The sequence below is a fragment of the Saccostrea cucullata genome, unplaced genomic scaffold (assembly GCF_032062105.1).
Source record: "Saccostrea cucullata isolate Sc308-1 unplaced genomic scaffold, CSIRO_AGI_Scuc_v1 ctg3502, whole genome shotgun sequence".
NCBI classification, from domain to species: Eukaryota; Metazoa; Mollusca; class Bivalvia; order Ostreida; family Ostreidae; genus Saccostrea; species Saccostrea cuccullata.
In genome coordinates this window covers 358-22,525 of record NW_026926190.1, presented here as the reverse complement: position 1 = coordinate 22,525, position 22,168 = coordinate 358, and the positions used below count along the sequence as shown (strand labels likewise).

General features: G+C 32.4%; 1 protein-coding gene across 1 annotated transcript; it reads left to right on the top strand.

Moving 5' to 3' along the window:
* Positions 1 to 72: 72 nt before the first annotated feature.
* Positions 73 to 20,679, top strand: LOC134271029 (uncharacterized; the record flags this gene model as incomplete). Its single annotated transcript, XM_062753294.1, has 11 exons — positions 73 to 121; positions 2,785 to 3,084; positions 5,692 to 5,820; positions 12,821 to 12,919; positions 13,204 to 13,302; positions 13,914 to 14,128; positions 14,542 to 14,791; positions 15,259 to 15,426; positions 16,356 to 16,514; positions 18,869 to 19,030; positions 20,465 to 20,679. Coding segments are annotated over exons 1-11 (1,845 nt in total), but the record flags the coding sequence as incomplete, so codon positions are not given.
* Positions 20,680 to 22,168: the final 1,489 nt, after the last annotated feature.

Here is a 22,168-nt window from a genome sequence, read left to right as displayed (position 1 = left end):
CACTTACAGTCATTGAGCAGTGGTGGATCTTTTTCGTGCCAACACTTACTGCGACACTGGAGCTCGGTTTAAATGAATTCCATGTCCAGAGCGGGATTCAAACCCACAACTATCAGCTTTGGTAGGATACCGATTTGTTTGTACTATATACTTTAATGTCCAGAGTAGACTTTTTTAAACATTCCATGTTCTTTGGAAATGAAGACAAATTCCATTTCTCCATAGCCTCTAATGGAAATAGAAAAATACATATTTTGAATCATGTTAATAGCTGAATTAATTCACAATATTTACTTTTAAAATCTGCACTTTCAAAATTTATTTTGAATAGAAACTTTCGAGGGCTGTCCCAGAAAAACGAAAAACGTGAATATTTCAAATTAACAGAAAAATTATAATTTCTGCATGCTTTTGAAAAATGATCTTTTTCTTATTATGACAAATTATTGTAGGCCTTTGATGGCATATGCATATAAAAACAGGATTAAAAAGTTGTTAAATTTTGGTGATCGGCGCACTCCAATTTTTTTTTTACTTTTTTGAAGAACATTGTCAATTAAGGTTTTGTTAATGATGTACTCTAATTTTTAGCTTTATAGTCTAAGTGAAACTAAATATAATGAAAATGTTCGCAATTTTCTGGGACAGCTTCCGTTTTTGCATATTGTATAATATTTTTCCTCTTGTATTGACATTACGCACAAAGAGTGGATATAATACCTTAGATCAAAATGGTATTTAAACCCATTTATAAATGAAATAATATTACATCTACTTCGAGTACGTTAATTAATATTTAACACCTGTGAAATGTCTATATGCATTTTATGATAGTTAATCAATACCAAAGATGAAATAAAAATTAATCCAGATCACATGACTTAGAATCTTTTTTCACGCCTCCGGTCGTCAATTTTGTATCGTCGGATATCAATGGGTTGCTTTTTTGAAGAAGAAACAATGTAAAATCAGATTAACACAATGAAAGGATTATTCTTCTTTCTAACCAGTAAGTTAATTTGTGATTTTCATCATGTTCTTATGATTAAAATTTTCAAACCACTAAATGAGTAAATGAACAAAAAGTTAAAACTCTTCAAAGTATACTAATTGGTAGATATCAGCTTTTCACAGCGATTTTCAGTAGAAGTATATCTGTTTATAAAAGTTGAATAACTTTAAGAATAACGAAAATGTCTACTGTAAAACCCCAGTCACATTTCCAAAAACGACCAACGGCCGACGGGTTTTGAAGCAAATATGAGATTCTTCGGGTGACAGTCGGCAGTTCATCAGCCGCTGTCTTGCCCGATTTTGACCTCTTTTATTGTCAGCCGACCAATTTTGTGTCCATCGGTCCAATTTATAATTTTTTCTGCGTCGGTGGCCGATTTTTCAATTGAAGTTATCCGTCGACCAACCTTCGATCATCATCCGACCATCGGGAGTCAGTTTATAAAGACGGTCGTCCGTCATTCGACAATAAAGGTGTTCATTAGTTCGGCCGACGTTTACAATCAAACTGTAGCTCAGAGCTCGATGATCGGGCGACAAATGGCCGACTTATGAATATTTAATCTATTAAGGATACATAACACAAACAAAATTTTGATGCATGGATTGATATATATTACATTAATAATTATTCCATAAGATATGAAGAAATCTTAAATATTCTTTGCTGTTTAGATATGCGCCATTTTTCGTTTTTATGCAATTCCATACAAAATTTTGCACACATTTTCAACATTGAGTAACAATTTTATAAGATTCTGCCACTTTGCCTCGCAAACATTACTTGCATCACCTATCTAAACATAGATCTATGAAAAAATATTGCTGATTTTTAAAGAAAAAAGATTGTTTGTGTTATTTATCCAAGTCATCGGTGTCCCTAGGAAATAATGTGACTGCTCCGTGTCGCCCGATACTGTGTCGGCCGATCATGTTCTTTCAGCCGACAAGACCAGAAAAATTTAGTCGCCCGACCATCGTCTTAAATGTGACCTAGGCATGAGACATATTACCTGATTATCATTTTCATTTTTTCTCTCTCCTTCCACTTTTATTTCAGAATATAAAGAACTGAATTTAAAAACTATAACCGCATTTTACCAAACAGCTACATTTTTTCAGTAAGATTTAATGAAATGTAAGAAAGCGGGACCATTTTTTTTTATTGAATGCTGTTTCATCCACAAAGAAAAATGGGAAAAGATAATGTTTTTTTATTGAATCTTTGTTTGCAATAAATAATTATTTAATATTTGTGATCAATAAATATTTGTTAAACTATGTTTATTATATGATTGTATGGCGTGGAGAAATAGATTGAAGATATTGATTTATCTATGAAATTAATGGAGGAGAGATCAAATTTTGATTAGAGCAATGGAGGTAATTCTGATCATGAAATGTTTGCGTTATTTCATTTTTGCGTTTTTGCGAGATAGTACTTTGTGTCGACAAATCACAGAAAAATGTATTCATGTTCAATATATTTCTGATATCATGTTTATATGCTAAAGATTCTGATACCAAATATATTTATTTAGAAAAGATGATTAACGCTCTAAACATTATTTAATGTCTTTTTACACTGAAAACATTAGAATGCATATCGGTTTTAGTTCAATTTGTGGGGAAAACTATGTAAAAAAAGAGCTCAATTATCAATTCACTTTTCTTTATATTATGCATACATAAAATATATATATATATATATTTTTTTTAGTTCCCACTTTTTGTTTGTTGATACTTTTGTGTTTTATTTTTTTTATTTAGCATTAGAGTGTTGCGTATATTCTGTATACATCAGCGACTGGATTCAAGTTGAATCACAAAAATCTGACCCATTTCTCATTGAACATCCCCTAGGACAGATGCCTGCAAAAGTTGAGGTGCAGGTAAAAATTCAAGAAAACGGATATGACGTCACTTTCCCTGCATTTGGATCAGCACAAAGAGACGATGACGTTGACAATATCTACGGTGGTGTTGTTTATATTTACAATGAGAATCATGTAAAAATATTTGTCCCTGTAAGAAATAACCATTCGAACAAGGGAGTACTTATATTCACAGGTAAAAGTTTATTGAAGAATCTTGTACTGCTTTGATATTTATCCCCCAAGGATGATTTTGTAAATGAAAAAAATGTAATGATCCCAAATTATATTTTTACAGACAAATTACTAGTTTCGTGAATTTAAAGTTATAAGGACATGTAAATTGTGTTGTCGTAGGGGTCGTACCTGGTTGATTCGAGGATCTCGGTAAAGATTGATATTTACAATCAATGATTTTCCTCTTAAAAATCATTGGATAAAATGATTGGCCTGCAAATATATACAAATATGGCCCTTCCTTTACTTAGGGGAACATAACACTTGGAGGTGGGCCTTATATTTACAAAAGTAACAGGGTTCACCTACTGCCATCAGACCAACACCAGCATTGCCTTATTCATGCCCGTAGTATCAGTCACGATGTTAAGTCCTAATCTCCTAGTGGTCAGCAGCTGACAACAGAGAATACTGAATTGCCCTTATTCAGGAAGAACAGTCATCCAGTGCTATCAGAGACTTACATGTACACTATCTAGAGAGGTCACCAGACAAGCCATTGAACGTTAACTTCCCTCTATGGTCGGCCTCTAAATGGTTAGTGACACAATATGAACTTTTTTATTGTGGCAAGCCTTGATCGTCAGGCAATCCACCTAGTATTGATAGAATATTGTGGTAAGCCTCAGTAGTACTAGGCCACTCACCCAACTAACCTTTTCGCCGAAATATGCGTCTTCTTCCTTCTGGCAATCCGGCTAAAAGAACCCGCTGCTTAGCTGCGCTTCATTATATAGTGTTGTTTACGGTCACATGATCAGCTTCAGCCAATCACAGATCCTCAAAGCCGACTTGCATAATTGGATTACACAAAGTCAAGTGTTACATACTTATGAAGATTATGACAATTTTATTATATTATGAAATCATAACATTTCTCAATGAAGGTAGTTCATGGGAGCTAGACACAGATTTCATTTGAAAAAAAGTTCAAAATACATGTAAATTTAATTTATAATTTAAATACATTTAAGGTGGAATACCACACCAACTTTTTATTTTATAGATCTTTGAGTCATCCTTTTTAAACAATGGTTTCAGCATTGAAAGGCCAATATTAGCTTTTAACTATTTTACATTAATTTTTTTGTATTTTTTTCAAAGAAAATGAAAAAAATAATTATTTGTAGCCAAATAAGTTGTTTTCGAGTTAATTAAAGTTTGCTGTAAATGAATGTATCATATAAATATCTTATAAAATATGTGAAGAAATGTTGGTTAGACTTTTTAATTTTTTATAAAAAAATATTTATGAAAATAAAAAAAATTATTTGTGAATATTTTTTAAACCTATGGTTAAAAACACCATAACACTAGTCACAACTAAGGACAACATGTTTGTCAGTCATATTTTAAAAAGAAATTGAAACGAAATTGAGAAATTTTAGAGAAATTAATTTTTTAAATATTTGTGATGCATTCATTTACAGCAGAATTTTTAAAGAAAGCATCTTATTTGGATGTAAATAATTTTTTTAATTGTCTTTGAAAAAGTACAAAAAATTTCATATAAAATAATTAAGAGCTAATGTCGACCTTTCAATGCTGAAACCATTGTTTAAAAAGGTTGACTCAGAGATCTATAAAATAAAAAGTTGGTGTGGCGTTCCTCCTTAATTTAAAACATTCATTCGAGCTTAAACGGTAGTTGTAGGTAGTTGCTAGGATAAACTGCAAAATTTTATGCTGAAGTTGAATCATGGAAAATTCGGGGTATATACGAGGGTTGTTCGAAAAGTTCCTGGACTTTTGTCTTTTTTTTATTTGACGTCATTTGCAATCCAAATTTAGTAGAAATATTTTAACAAATAATCCAAATGATGTATATTATTTTTTTAAAAAGAATGATTTATTCAAAACGTATCCAGATTATTAATATGCAAAGATCGGATCGCGGAGCAGTTCAAAACTCCAGAATAAACTCTGAATATGTTGATGGAATAAAAACAATATGTCACATGCAAGTTGTGCATGTGTGTACAAATAACACAGACAGTATTTGAGTGACAGAGACTTTGTATCGGATGAAGACAATCTGTGAAGAAACTGTTTAACTGTAAAAATCTGAAACAAAAACTTTAAAAAACTTTTTAAAAAGTTGGAATGTTATAGGCGCTTCAGAGTTGCTTATCCTTGTCAAGTATGAGAAAAAGGATGCAATGAGTGGACATTGGTTTATACCGTGTGCAATGTAAAGGGGTAGGATATTTTTTAAATTCTTGACGCTATGGTATGACGTTGCCGTTAAGTGTGCTCCGTGGGTAAAAAAAAACATGTTGATTTTAAAATGAAGTAAATGATTTCTCTTCTATTGAATAAAACTTCACATAACAACAAAACAAATATTTTTACATATTATATTGTAAATAATAATAATGAAGGTTGACAACGTCCTCGAACTTTTCGAACAGCCCTCGTACATGAAAACACAAGAAAAAAGACAGACTAAACAAGCATTCAGGAATATATAATTTTTTACATAAACCGGAAATATGTATAAAAATGTACAATATTTATATAATGCGTATAGCTTCAACGATGAGTTCTAGTATTAATTATGTTTTAGGTGGATCTGCATTCTCTGGACCATTTGAAGGAAATTATTCAGTAGGTTTTATTAGGATTAAGGTATGGGGATTGTGTGATCTACCACCCGCGAAATTCACAAGTAATGATAGTGAAAGTATTTCAAAAGGTAAGCTTTGCTTTTTTTCAATGATGAATTTTGTATCAAAAACATAAAAAAAAACGTTATCTTCGTGGTTTCTGAAATTTTCACATGGCAACGGTTTTGATAACGGAAAATTAAAAGTTTAAATAATAGAAGTGAATTATACATTCAGGTCATTTTAATTATAAAAATTTGTTAATTTATAAAATAAATCAATTTTTTCAATGAAAATAATTTTCGAGGTGAAATATGAAATACGTTAAATTTGGCGTCTTTTACAAAAAAAATGGGACGGGCAATATCTTTGTATCTATTCAGGAATAGAAGTTAGAATCACATTTTACAGGTCGCACCCGCCATGAGAATTTACAGGTCGCACCCGCCATGAGAATTATGCATTGATCAAACATATCGAACATTAAAAAACAACTAAAATAAACACAGTTATTTAGAATTCATCCGACGCAAAGTTATGAACGCTTCATCGGATACTGAAGTCACTTTAATATAATTTTGGTCATATACATGTATCAAGGCCAATTAAGATAAAATAATATATCTATATCATTTCTATACTCAAAACATTTTGCTGTGATCATTCCCATTTAAGAAATAAGGTATATCAAAATAAGGTTAAATTCCAAAAGGTTAAATTCCACAAAGCCCAAAGGGCTTTATGATGAATTTAATCTCGTACCAAACCGTTTTTATAGCCCGATAGATGTTTTAAAATGATAACTTATTACTTATATTTACGTTAGTGACTTATTCATACTTTATATTTGCCTGATTGTGACCTTTAACTTGTGAAATGCATTATTTTTCAAACCCTACGGCATGTATGTAATCCACTGAACATGCGTCGACCCTTTATGGCGTCACTGAGAAATTACGTCGAACGTTTATCCATACGCACATCTATTACCCCTTCACCCCGCACTGGTATTTATACGGTTATAGATACGCATTGCTTTCAGTAGTGTTATGTAAAGGAAAACATTTTCAAATGTAAATGTATAATATTATAGAGCCCATACCGAGAATTTATAATAATATGAATGCGATTGCATTTTCCAACTCTCCCACCTTATTATAATTTTTAGGATTATTTCTAATCATTTTTCATCTTTACTCTGTTGATCACAAAAGAACATAATGAATGCCATTACATTAATATTATAGCTGCATTTTCTCCAATAATGAACGAAAATCAAAGAAATCGTCATGGTTATTCATATCTTTCAAAATTAATTTCCCCATAATGACAAGGAGCTAACATGCAGGGGTGTGACCGGTCGGCCGAGGATGCTCACTCCTCAATTGCACCTGATCCAACCTCTGATGTTTTGAGTTCCGTGTTTGCTCAGCTCCTGTTTTGTATTGTTTTATGGACTTTTGTTTTGATCTTGAATACTGTTCGTCATCTCCATATGTTCCATTGTAAAAGAAATGGTTTCATTAGTCATGAAATCAGAGTTTATTTAGATTGAAAATGTCAGGTGCTACAAGCCTAAGTGTAAACATCATTTATGACTTGTATCTATCAAAATTATTCAATATATTCATTCAAAGTTGAACTATGTTACAGTGTACTGGTACAATCCCAAACCCTTCATTTTGAATCAGTTATTTATACTCCCAATCCAAATTAGAAAAAATAAAAAAAACAAGCTCGCACGTTTTAAAACAATTAAAAGCAAGTACTTGTTATATTACTGTACTGATTTTTCAATTCCTGGCAGGCTACTTCCGTAACTGAATTTCGAGATACTTCCAAATCCTCGTAAGTGAACATTTGCTTGGATAATTGAAAGGTTACCATTATATGACCCTGATTTCGTTGTAAGCGATCACGTTGCGCCTTTCACTATGATGTGGTAACTATGAATTCCAGATTGTGAAAAGTTTGCATTCCAAATCCTTTTAATTGCAATGCTATTTTAATCTATTTGATACAGTTGTTTATTGTATAATTGAGTTCTTCATTCTTTCGACGCTCTTTCTTTCTCCCTTTCTCTAGTATTAATGTATATAAACTAATTGTTCACTATCATATTTATAACATTTCTTTCTATTAAAAAAAAAATTTTTGAAGATGCTGCAAAACATCAAAAATTATACAAACACACTGAGAAAACAAAAAATCGTTGTGTTGTAGTAACAAAATAATGAAATAAAATATATAATTACGAAATATTTCTATGTGTGCGTTTTTCACGATGACGCTGATATTAATGTATATATTTCTTATACTCTTATCTGCAAAACATCAGAGAAAACAAAAAAAGTCAAAATATAAACTTCTGAAACTAGATAAGATTTGAAAAAGCTCCAAAAAACATGCATGATTTAGCATATTCTAAAGGAATAAATGTATATTTTTAGAATCTTTACATTGAGACCTGATTCATTAATACCACTTTCTTTGAACCTATTCAAACAAAAACAAAACCAAAAGGATCAATGAATTTATCGACTAACTATTAAACGCGCTAGAGGAATGCTTTAACTCCGCGTGAATGTTAATTAAGACATGAAAGATGCAGAATATACTTTCATATCATACTGTATGAACTCGTTTATATGAAGAAATCGTGATTAAAAGTACATACAACACAACGCAATGAAAGTTCATTCTTCCATTCTTCCATTCTTCTTTGAGCATTTTAATAAGTTTTGTTTATCGTTTGAACGGGTGGATTTGCAGACGCATATTGATCACTGTGTTTCTAAAGCTAGATAAGATGAAATAACGAAAAAGAACATTGTTTTAAAATTCTTAAAACTTTCAATTGTAACAATGCCAACGCAAAGCGGAGGATTTACCCACAGAGCATGTCTGTAATAAGTTTTTGTTGTTTGAGAAAACCCGAAGCAATTGCGATATTTCATTTTGAAGTTATTGAATTTTTTGAAAAAGACAACATTGAAACATTGACTCTGACGTCATTTCTATTAAGGTACATGAAAAGAGAAGAAGTAATATTATTTTTTAATAAACTCCCATATTGTATTTCTGTATTTTAATATTTTGCCCATAGATAAACGAATCCGCTTAAATTTTACGGCATATAAAACATTCACCAAAATGAAACATTACTAAGTTATATCTTGATTTATTAAGTAAATTTCTGTAACTTAATATATAATTTATACAATCTTTCATTGGATTGCATAGTATATTCTGTGGACAGTTGTGTTTGTTTGGAAAACATAAAAGATATATCTGTAGGACTCCAAAGTGCGATGGGACTCCAAAGTGCGATGATCACGCCAAACCCCGATGGTCTGCGTCAAACTCCGATGTTTTGACACGCCAAAGTCCGATGGTTCACGAGCAGTCGCCAAAGTCCGATGGGGTCGCACGTCAAAATCCGATGGTACTAAGAGGATAGATATTTGTGACGTCATCATGCTATGGCGCCAAATTGCGGTGCCACGTAATGCCATGGTACAATGAAATACACAAAAACAATGAACAATGGTAGATCTAAATAAATAATTATAACATAATACAAATATTTCATCTAGATCCAGAATAAAATTTATTCCCAGACCCTAAATTGTAAATTTGTTGAAATATATCTATAATTTACAGCATGTTAGGAGTATTAGATAATTAGACAAAAGGTGAATTTTACAGTTCTAGCAGTCCTTCACAGTGTACACTTTTCCTTTGCTATCATCCATGTCAATTTTAGTTATTCGTCCCTTCCTCCAATAGCCCGACAGGAAAACGTTTGCACCAGCAGAAAGCGCCGAATTCGGTTTAAAATCTACGATGCCGTCCACAATGGGATCAACCCTTTTACAGAGTTGCTACAGTCACTGTTTCTTTTTTTTTTTTAGGAAAGAGTTCAAGTGGATACAAGTCGTTGTTTCAGTGGTCAGGATTCTGTTGGATAAATTTGATAATTTTAAAAATCATTTAATTTGTCTATAATAATTATCTTATTGTTCTTCAATTTTCCAATGCAAAGAATTTAGAATTTAGTCCTACAGCTTTCATGGGGCAAAATAGGGTCAAAATATCTTCTTTTGTTGCTGACTGAGGGGTTCTGGAATAGCCGGGTATTCAAATCTTTGTAGGATGGACTTACATGGACTTACAGCGGACTGAAACGGCTTAAAGTGCATCTTTAATATTGTGTAGAAATCATTCACAAAAAACACAAAATAGTATTGAAATCAAAATGTATTCGAATTCCTTACTCGGTATTTTTAGCCTAAATGTATATGATAGTGCATTGCTGTTCGATATACCTGTATTTTTTTAGCGTTGCGTATAATCTGAGAGTTTGTTACATCTTGCAGTGGTTTACTGCTTTCACGGGGCTGGAGAGACAAATCCAGCGGAAGCGTATTTAGATCTCCAGTGGTGACCTGTTATAACAAAATTAATTTAAAACTCCAAAATTTTTATTTAATTTAAACTCTACATTTGTCATTAACCAATATAGAAATGTTTAAAATCGGATCGTTTCTTTATCATCATTCGTTATGACAAAATTGATTTACAACTCCTCATTTGTCATTAAGCATTAGAAAAGTTTTTTAAATGAAGGGAAAGGGGGGTCCTACTATCTCTGCGCTCATGATCAGTGCATAATTACGATTACGGTAAGAACCTCGCATTTTATCGGGGGAGGGGGGAATGTAGGTTAATCCTCGCATTTCAGCAGATCCGTTGGGGATACTCCTTGTATAATCACTGAGAGAGACAGATTATAAATCGCAGACTATACGATTAATTTAGCCCCTCCCCCCTCTTCCATGTGATAAGGATTATTCCTTGTGCCCGAATTAGACTGATTAGGGTTAGTCCTTGTACCCATATTAAAATGATCAGTGTTAGTCCGTGTGCCCGTATTAAAATGATTAATGTTAGTCCTTGTGCCCCATTAGACTAATTAGGGTTAGTCCTTGTGCCCGTATTAGACTGATTAGGGTTATTCCTTGTGCCCCATTAGACTGATTAGGGTTAGTCCTTGTGCCCCATTAGACTGATTAGGGTTATTCTTTGTGCCCCATTAGACTTATCAGGGTTGTTTTATCTGGGATGTGTCTCTTTTACATTGTTAAAATTTTTTTTATACAACTCTAAGATTATTTTTACCTGTTCTTCAACTACGACAGAGAAGTTTGGTCTCTTTAAAAAATTCTGATGAGGTGTCATTGGCTCTGTAGACTTGTAGACGCAGATGTTGTTCTTATAATAAAACACTTCCAGGTTCCTTGGCCAGTCGCTGGTGTCGACAAATTGGGTCCTGAAGAATGCCATCACAGTTCTATCAAATCTTTCGACTCGACCTGTAAAATGTGTTAACTCTTGCTTACACTACTCTGGGAATTTTTATTTTACATTTCTATATTACTTAAGTTTTAATTTAATTAAAAATGAAATTTTTGATGTAATAATTTTGATTAACCTGACATGTTTACAACTGTAGTAAATCTAAAAACTATTATACTAGTTAACTATTATAAGAAATTTTAAAACAATGGCAGCGAGAGAAAAAATACCTTGATACTGGGGATGGTAAGGTCTACCATTTACATGTCTTGTTTTAAATCCATCCATTATGGCCGATAAATCAGTGTTATTTAAATCTTTCCCGTTATCTGTTTGTAGGATCCTTGGAGGTCCGAATATGTAGATAAAGCGCAGAAGAACGCCCGAAACCTCTTTTGCTGCTTTCTGCTTTAAACAGGCTCCAAAAGCAAAGCTGCTGTAACGGTCCACTATGTTACAAATGTAATTGAATCCTCTACATGGTGGCATTTTCTTTAGGTCCATCTGCCATCTGCTGTTTGGATATGATGCCGGAATGGGCCGTCTCGTCCTGTCCGTTTTTGGCAGATCAACTGTTGCAAGACACTTGTTACATTCTACATGCTGTTTAAATAAATGTTTTCCCGAGTGACGGGAAAATTTTCCTTATTGCTTCATAGATGGCGTCACTTTTTCTGTGGTCGACGATCAGCTGATCCTTGGATAGAACTCTTCTATGTACCTCGCTTACCTTCGAGCTCTTGTAGAAAGTGGACTCTGTATCAATGTCAAATATAAAATTTGACACATATTTCCGTATACTTGTTTCCCCCATCTGAATACTTAGCTCCTCCTTAATTTTTTTTTGCTCACCATTCGGGATTTTCTGCCTTTAACTTGCATATTTTTTCGACATCTTTCATAAGGGACCAAAACTGCTCTGGACTTGTGTCATTTGTCTGCCGCTTCTTCTTAACTTTTTCAAAGATATATCCATCATCTGGACAAACCACCGCTTCAATTTTTTTCTTTGGGTTTTGAATACGTTCAAAGATTGTCGTCCGAATACTATGACGTCATAAACGTGAAAAGCTTTTCCCGCACCATCGGGCTTTGGCGTGTCACACCAACACACTTCAGCGCAGCGCGTCTCATAGGAAACGAACCATCGGACTTTGGCGTGACCATCGGACTTTGGCGTCCGTAACGACAACAAACCATGAGGCTTTGGCGAGACCATCGGACTTTGGCGACACCATCGCATTTTGGAGCCTTACACATCTATACATATATCTGTCATATATACATAAGTATTCTCCTGAGCATTATGTAAGTTTAATTTTAAACACATCATATGTTTATAATTTTTTATGAATTAAAATTAATATGAGCATTTATACGAAATTAAAAAAAAAAGCTTATTAAGTAAAATAAAACAATATTTAAAAGTATTTTTTAAACATCAAAAATGTATTATGTATATGATAAGACATTTTTAAATTTCGCTGCTCGTTGCTCTGCGCTTCTCAGATCAAATTAAAGCTGGAGACATAAGCTATTTGTGCCCTATCGACAGGAAGAAAATATATCCACATTTCTAGAAACCATTATTACTTACATATATTTAATTTGAAATGAGAATACCTATTTGGTAGAGTTTTACATGATTCAATACACACATTTTTTTGGTCAATTTTTTTTTTGGAAAGTTAAAAATCCAGAATTAAATGAACGAAATTCTTTTTCAACCAGGAGAGAGTTATAAGACTATTACACACGGTCTTGGTAAAAACCCAGATTTTGTTGTTGTACAGTTAAAGATGACCAATGGCTATGTTTCCGAGGCAGCAGGTGAGTCTAGCTGAATTGTTACTTCACACTGTGGAATCATCAATGTTCGTGGAGGCCAAATGATCGTCGGTTTCACTAACTCGAGATTTTAAATCCCCACGAACAACTATTTTGTAAACATATATATTGACTTAAATTTTGTTTATCCTCAATCATTGACCCCCCATCCCCCCACGAATGAAATGATTCCACAGTATTTTTCTCATGTTTGTTAACTTTTTGCATTTTACAATAAAGAACCAGTATGATTCATTTATGCATCTGTTTATGGTATTTTATTTTAGGTGTGACATTTAATTCACAAGTATTTAAAACTCGTGAAACTATCTGTGGGACAGTTTTTGCATTTAACGACCACGAAATCCGTCTGTGGTCTATGTCTGGTAAGAATATTTTCTGTGAGCATTGTTATCACTCTATCATATTAATTACAAGTAGATTTAATTAAATATAAACTTGTTCATCGCACATTTTTAATTAAAAAAGGTTTGTTACTTGTTTCGATTTTTTAAAATATGACGGATCCTAATCCACATTGTATGGAAATTTAAAAAAAAATGTACCAATCTTCTTTCAATTGGTTAAATAAATTTGCCTGGATTTACAAATTTGATTTTTTTTAATCATCAACATATCAGTTTGCATGCACCAGATCACCAACAGAAATTATGAACCTTAGCTTATAATGCTTATTTGATATATATCCCCTTTGTGTAACAATCAATTAAGATATGATAACTAATTGATTTGTTAAATACGATCTATTTCTTTTAAAAAGAAACCAGTATTTCTATTTTTTGTTTTAATATGTGAATACCTACACTTACCTAATTATTTTGCGTCTCTATATGAGTGAAAAATTATTAATAGGGACGTTTAACAAACAAATAAAAATAATCTTATTTGGGGGTAGGTGGGTTATTTTTAAAATTTCATAATATTAAATTTCATATAATAATCAATACAGTATGAATTATGTTCACGTAATTTTTAGGAAATCCCGTGGCTTGTGCACACGATGGATGGGGAGATCGAGCAGAGAGCTTTAGAGGTGACACTGCTAGCCTGTATATCAAGGCCTGGATACTGGATTCCTGTAATAAACATTTCTCTACACAATTCACACTAGATAAGAGCGACACAAACACTGTCGAGCGAGTGAGCCTGGATTCAGTGTATAATCTAGATTCAACATTAGTTTCGGTTTTGGTAAGTATAAATTTTAAGGGATGTAAACATAGTCCAATATTAAACAGGTCATATTCATTATTTACGCTAGTTTTAACAGTTTACTTTAGTTTTGAGTGTCGTTTTAAAACTCTTTCCTCAATATGTTGAGTTTTTCCTATGATTGAAAAAGATATATACTGTTTTATTCATCAAAATGACAGAATGTTTGGAGTTTCTAATGATTATACTAGTAATCCATTTATTGTCAAGCAAATGATTAAATGAATTTGATTCTAAAATCGCATCTGGGAATGTATATTATCTAAATAAATTTCAGGAGTTGAAATGGTCAGTATAGGTAAAAGGAAATACAATTAAAGTTACAATGCAATACATCTTATATACCTTGTTCCATGTTTTCTATACACTTGTTTCCCGCTGAATTCTCTCAGATGAAGGTATTATCTCAAAACAATGAGGAATTCATGTTTCATGCTGGCGGTAGCGCTATGATTGATGCCTCTAATGACCCATATGGAGCTATAATATACGGATACAATGAGACAGAAGTTATGCTCTGGAGACCATCCCAGACAAATACAAATGGACATTTGGTTTACCTGGGTGGAAAGTGGGGTAACGGGCAAAGTAATCAAGAAAGTGACGTTGTTGACGTCATTGTTAAAATTATTGACATTACAGGCAAGTATTTAATCATTTAGTAAATAATCAAATCATGACACTTTCTTTCAATTTAAGTTCTTTGTTCTCTACTTCCCGCAGAAAAATATTATGCATTAGACATCAATTTTTATTTATATATATTGATATAAAAGAAAATAATAATAAGAAGAATTCCGTTTATTTAATTATCAAATAATACAGGGTTCCTTCTATGTAGGCACGCCTTGTAATGGTACGGAATTATGCTCGTCTGATTGGTCAAAGGCGAGATGCATATCTACAGGTATAATTCTTCTCCACAATATTGTATTGTAATATTCTTCTATTTTTTCAAACGCTGTTAATTGACCATTACAATAGAGAATTAAATTAAACTGACAATTGTCAACCATATTCTTTGTTCAAATTTCGTTTTCTTTAAAATTCTTTGACTTCATTTTTCCCAGGATTTAATTTATTATATGGTACTGAATGCTACACTTTAGAATGTCCAATCCCTCCTGACATTGCCAATGCACATAAACTATATAATGGGGTAACTAATGGTAGTAAGGCATTGTACGCTTGTAAGGCTGGGTTCACTGAAAGTTCTGATGACGTAATAACTTACTGTGTAGATGGCTCATGGTCTATGACGTCAATGTTCTGCAAAGGTATATTATTGAAATGATATACAAAATATGTAATACCGGTAGTTCAAAAACTATTTTCAATCAATGAAAAAATATTCATATATTCACAAGGATTAAAATATTCAAATTCTGACATATTTTTTTTTTAAATATGAAGTCATCTGCTCATCACCTCCCGCTGTTGAAAATGCAGCAGTTCTTGTTCAGGACAATAGAGCAATATATCACTGCTTAACGGGATACTTTACCATGAAAAATGCAGTTGACGTCATTGAATGCAGAAACAGTACCTGGCCGTCCACTGACTTTAAATGTATAAGTAAGGATTAAGATCTTTTTTACATTTTCTACAAATAAAAAGTGTCTTGAATTGCATTTCATAAATAATAGTATGTTGACGGTGCACCGTCAACGTCGAATGCATGTTGCTTTACCAAATCGAAGCCTGAACAGTGCTGAATTTAATGAAAATCTGTTTTATTGAAGAATTTTTTTTGCAACAAATTAATTAAATCGAGGAAAGTTTATTATTCGTTTAACTTTTTTTATTATTCTCGTGAGGTGAGAACGTTGCTTTAGCTTTTTGTACGAAACGATGCATTGTGAATCCAAATTACTGCGGAAAAATTCTATCGAATGAATGTTCAGTAGTCCGAATTTTCTCTTCACACAGGCGTTGTCGTCAGAGCTCGACTTGACGAGCGTCGTTTTCCGACGCTTGCTGCGCTCGATATAAATATTTTATGTTACACTTTGTTTAGTCTTTACAAAGTCATAAATATATCTTTTACAAAAGGTTGTATTAATGGTATCCACCAAATCATATTTTAAAAGCATTTTGAGTCAGAAAGGTAAATATAAATTGTAAATCGTGTTAATGAATAAATATGTTGTATTTATAAATATCAAATAATTAATATAATTTCAATACATGCATGTATTCGATACAGAATCTTGTCCTGATCCACCAACCATTGCTAACGCTGACGTCATGGTCTCTAAGAATGTTGCTCTATACTCCTGCCGCGAGGGATTTCTTCAAAAATCTGGAAACAACTCAATAAACTGCTTACTATCTGAGTGGCAGAAAACAAACTTCACCTGCTATGGTAGGAGGATATCACTATTTTTTTGCTATCCAAATCCTTGTTTTTTTAAAATAAAACTTTGTTTTAACTTTCGAAAAATTGTTTTTAAAACAATGATTTGTAATTTTAGAATATTTTAAAATAATTATTATACATATGTAAGTATCATTGACATAAAGTAATTAAATAGGGTTTAGTAGTTTGATAGCGTGAAAATGAAAAGATATTTGTATAAATAAAACACTTTGAACATACTTCAAAATATATTTCACTATGACGTCGTTTGTTTAAGATGTCTGTGCAGTATGTCTCAATGCTCATTTTTTATATAATTGACAATTCTTATAGTTTCGAACTATACAATTTCGAATAGAATATGCAAACAATAAAACGAAAAAGTGAAACACCGATGCAATTGTAGAAGTTTCTCAATTGAAAGTCTAACAATAAGGTCAAAAGATCAAATATTTTGGTATCAAATGGAAGGTCTTTTCACAAGAAATATTCCTGTGAAATATGATAGCCCTAGTAATGATTGTTCAAATGGCATGGTCAATGTTAAAGTAAAGTGTTTAGAAAAGGGGTCAAGGTTTATAGTCAAAGTCAAAAGTTAAAAATATCTATACTCATCAAAAGGTCTTGTCTTGGAATATCTTGTCAGATTACATTAAAAATGCCCCAGGAATATGTTCATTCAAGAATCTTTTAAATTCTTATTTCTGTAGAAAAAGTAATGAACTTTTTAATTTTGGAATAAGAAAATATAACATAATACATTGCCAGATAAGGAATAATGCTAGTAATTTGAAAGCGGATTTGTATAATCAACATTTAGCAGAAACTCCAATGTGTGAACATTGTACAGACTGTATTGAAGATGCCTATCATTACTTTATTGTTTGTCCAAAATTTACAATTCCAAGAGGTGTACTTTTTCAATCAATACATAATATTATAAACTGTGACCTTATCCCTGAATGTGATTTATTGTTAACTGGCAGTTGTAATCATAGACTTGACGTTAATATACAAATATTTGAAGCTGTAGATACATTTATAGCAACAACAAAACGTTTTATATAAAACACTGTCATATACATACATGTATATAGATTTGATTTTTTATTTGTTAGAAATATTCCTACACCGGTACTACTTTGTATTTTGCGCCCCCCCCCTCCTTGTAATTTGCTCTTTTTGTTATTTTGTTCATTCTATTTTTCTCTTTTATACAATTTTTCCTTATATGACCTCTTCTGTATTTTTTTCTGTTACTTTACTCATTTTTGTTTTTTTTTTTCTCTTCTTTTGTACATTTTCTTATTATCATTATTTGTTTGTACCTTGACCTTAATGTAGGGAGAGGGCTAAAATAGGCCGCGCTTGCTGCCCAATCCTATTCACAATAACATATGTGAAAAAAAATATTGTTTAAATTAAAGGTCTTGTCAGGGTGAACACCTTTGTGAACCATAAAATCCCTAGCACCAATTGATCAAAAGTTTTGGCCAAGGTTAAACTTTGTTTTTTTTTTTGTCGAATTGGGTAAAACTCCAAGGTCAAGGCCAAGTGGTCAAATTTTGTGGTACTCAAATACAGTTCTTGTCACAAGGATAAGTGAAATATGAAAGCTATGGCCCCATCCTGTCAAAAATATACGGACAAAGTAAAATGCAAACAGACAGACAGACAGGCAGACAGAGAGACGGTGAGGACAAAACATATATATCCACGAATATTCGATTACGTGGGCTTAACAAGATTCGTTTGTTAAACACTAATACCCCCGTATTGCATCTCATTGCGAAGGTTGAAATATCTCAAATGCAAGTCAAACTTCTGGGTCAAAGGGTCAAAAATATATATACCGATTGAAATGTCTTGTCAAGAGGAATATCCATGTCAGGTTTCTCCAATGGCTGTTTTTCTGTGCATTTCCTGACACAGTAGCGATTCAAATTATTTTACTCGTGCGACACAGTAAAGATTCTGCGACACAGTTAGAATTACGATTATCAGAAAATAAAAAAAAAAGAATTAAATTGCCCTAGCAAAGGCGGATCATATAATCATCTCTTAATTAGGGTTTCACATTGCATAATCAATCATCTCCCAGAGCCTCGCCGGACTTATTCATGTAGGAACAAAGACAAATAATTCATTGTGTTCATATTTCATATCCATTGATAGTTGCATTTTAGATTACATTTTATCATTTGATATTCATATATATCTTTTCTTCAAAACCAGAATCATGGTGGCACGTCAATTCAACCCACTCACAAAATAATGGCAAATTTACTTTTAACAATAACGACAGTTAAACATTGATAACGGGTGTTATATTTTTTCTCTACCTCATTGTATATTTTCAGCGTCGTCATGCGGTCCAGTTCCTAATATAACAAATGCTGATTATCTTGTTGAAAATGACGTAGCCATGTATGCATGTAGCTATGGATACAGACCAACAAATGCTGACAATAAAATAGCATGTATGTTTGGAAAGTGGACTAATACCAGTTTGCAGTGTCAAGGTACTATTATCTCATAAATAATTAAATTTTTCACATTTATACCGTCATTTTAATAAATGACATTATTCATCTCTATGAAAGTGTTTTATTTGACTTATACAAAATTAGCAAAAACAAGCTACGGTGAGCTTGCCTATAAGCATAAGAATACATAAATAAAAATATATTTCCCTGGATACATATTCTATTTGTTTTGTTTTGCCAGCAAATAGTTACATGCATGTAATATATAAGAACATTGAACACTGAGAAAATCATCAGACTTTCTGGAAGACAAATGTTCGTAAATTTTATGGGTCCCCTTTTCTCTCACTTGGGCAACAGGAGCTCGTGGACAGGATTATCTATCCTTTTTTCAATATAAAATAAATTTGATTTTTTTTTCTTTATTTCTAATCTTTGACAACTTAATGCATATGTTTCTTTGTGAAAAACACAGAAATATATCAATTATATGCAATTTCTATTGACAGTCGTTTCACGTTTATATATACAGGAAGACGGAAAGTAAGTCCGGTTTGTTTACATTGAGGTACCACCTGGGAAAATCGAACGATTAGAAAGAATAGAAATTGCATATAACTGATATATTTCTATGGTTTTCAAAAAGAAACATATACGAGTAGATTAAGTTGTCAGATATTAGAAATAAGGAAAACAAATCAGATATTTTTTTAAATTGAAAAGAACGGGAGTTGGGGTGGGGTGGGGTTAGTGATAATCCTGTCCACAAGCACTTGTGACTTCGACACAATTGCTGTCAACGTACATGTTCATAGATTTTTTTTTTATATTTCCAAACCAACAGAATTGTGTTTAAAGTAAACATAATCACCCCCCAAAAATGAAAATAATTCCCAAATAATCGATCTCTGAGGGATAATTGTTTATTATGCACCCGGATCGATAGATCCGAGGCATATATTGTTTTTGTCCTGTCTGTTTCTCTGTTTGTCTGTTTATCTGTTTGCCTGTCTGTCTGTTTTCGACTTTAACCTTCGCCATAACTTTTGAACCATGAGAGATAGACACTTCATATATGTCATGCATACTATACCGATAAAGTTCTTTCGAATGACACCAAGGTCATGATCTTGTGACCTTGACTGATCTGTATGCTAAAAATAGCTTTTTAGAACTTTCGCCATAACTTTTGAACCATGAGAGATAGAGACTTTATATTTGGTATGCTTCCTTCACTAATTAAGCTCTTTCAACTGACACCAAGGTCAATGACCCTGTGACCTTGACTGTGACTTCTCTGCTAAAAATATTTTTGAACTTTGTTGCCACCGGGCGCATAGTGTTTCACAAACACATCTTGTTTTTCATGTATTCTTTAAATGTAATAAACATGTAATTATTTTCAATTTTCATATCATTTGATTTATTATCTAAAATGCCGCTTAAATAAGGGTTTGTATCGTTTCTTAGATACAACAAAGAGACTCAGAAGCTACATAACCAATGAGACCCTTGCAGAATGGATAAAAAATATGAAGAAGAATCTCTCCGTAGATAAATCAAACACCAGTGCCTATAACAGAAGTTTGATCAGTGTATACGAATCTCGTCCAAGCGCCGTACAGATAGGAAGTGTTGGCGTCTTTCTGATAAGTTTTACGATAACAGCCTTAATATTACCGGATGTAATTGATGTTTTCAGCAACATGTGTAATAAAATAAATAAGACTTTTTGTCATCGTCGGAAAAAGAGAGATGAAATTAAATAAATACTGTGAAATTACTTATCTTTGTGGGGGTTTAATTTGCGTGATTTTCAAGGTAAAAGGGACCAACACGAAATGCAATTTTTCATATATATTACTATTGAACAATTCTTCACCCATGAATTTAAATCCCCTTGAACCAATATATTTTCCTCAACCCAAGAAAAATTGACCCCTCGATAATATGTGATTTTACAGTATATCATATGATTTGTTAAAAATGAGTTTAGACAACACCTGATGCGCTTTGTTCATCAGATGGCAATCCAGTATATGTAATATGAGAAAATTAACAATGAAATGTTGATTGTTATGAAACATGTACTGTTTTTCCATGTACAATTTTAAAAGCATTTCATTTAATGACCTCTTTATTGTGAGTGAGAGCGATGTTTAACTTCTTGGTCATAACTTCTCAAATAGAAATTTTCAAACGAAGTTCACAAGAAGAAATTAAGAATAACGCAGTAATGTTGGAGCGGACAATTTTGAAAATTCATGAAATACCTTCATAATTTCTGTGGTCCTTAGTTTAAGAATTTGATTTACATTTTCAGGATTAGCCGATACTTTTTGAAGCAAATATTACATGATAAGAAGGTGATTAACTAGACCATAGATTGCACCCGAAAGATGTAATGTTATTGAATTCCACTTACAAAAGATATATACACCTGCTATGTTTTGTTCTCTAGTTTTAACAACAATGGCTCACCAATTGCAAATCAATTTTGATAGATTGACTGTGTGTTGTTTAACGCTCATCTTGAGAATTTTATGACACCAACACTTGCCGGTTGAGAACTGAAAATTGTGTCCTATATTCGGCACTTAGAGTCAATGAGCAGTGGTGGATCTTTTTCATGCCAGCACCTCCTGCGACCCCGGACCTTGGTTTATATGAATTCCATTTCCCAGAGCGCGATTCAAACCCACAACTGTCAGCTTTGGTAGGATACCGATTTGTTTGTATTATATACTTTAATGTCCGGAGTAGACGTTTTTGAACATTCCATGCCCTTTGGAAATGAAGACAAATTCCATTTCTCCATAGTCTATAGTGATAATAGAAAAATACATATTTTGAATCATGTTGATAGCTGAATTAATTCACAATATTTACTTTAAAAATCTGCACTTATGACAGCGTTTTCAAGATTTATTTTGAATAGAAACCTTCGAGGGTTGTCCCAGAAAAGCGTGAATATTTCAACATAACAGAAAAATTGTAATTTCTGCATGTTTTTGATCTTTTTGTTATTTTGACAAATTATTGTAGGCCTTTGATGGCATATGCATATAAAAACAGGAATAAAAAGTTGTTAAATTTTGGTGATCGGTGCAATCCATTTTTTTTTTACTTTTATGAAGAACAATGTCAGTTAAGGTTTTGATAATGATGTACTCT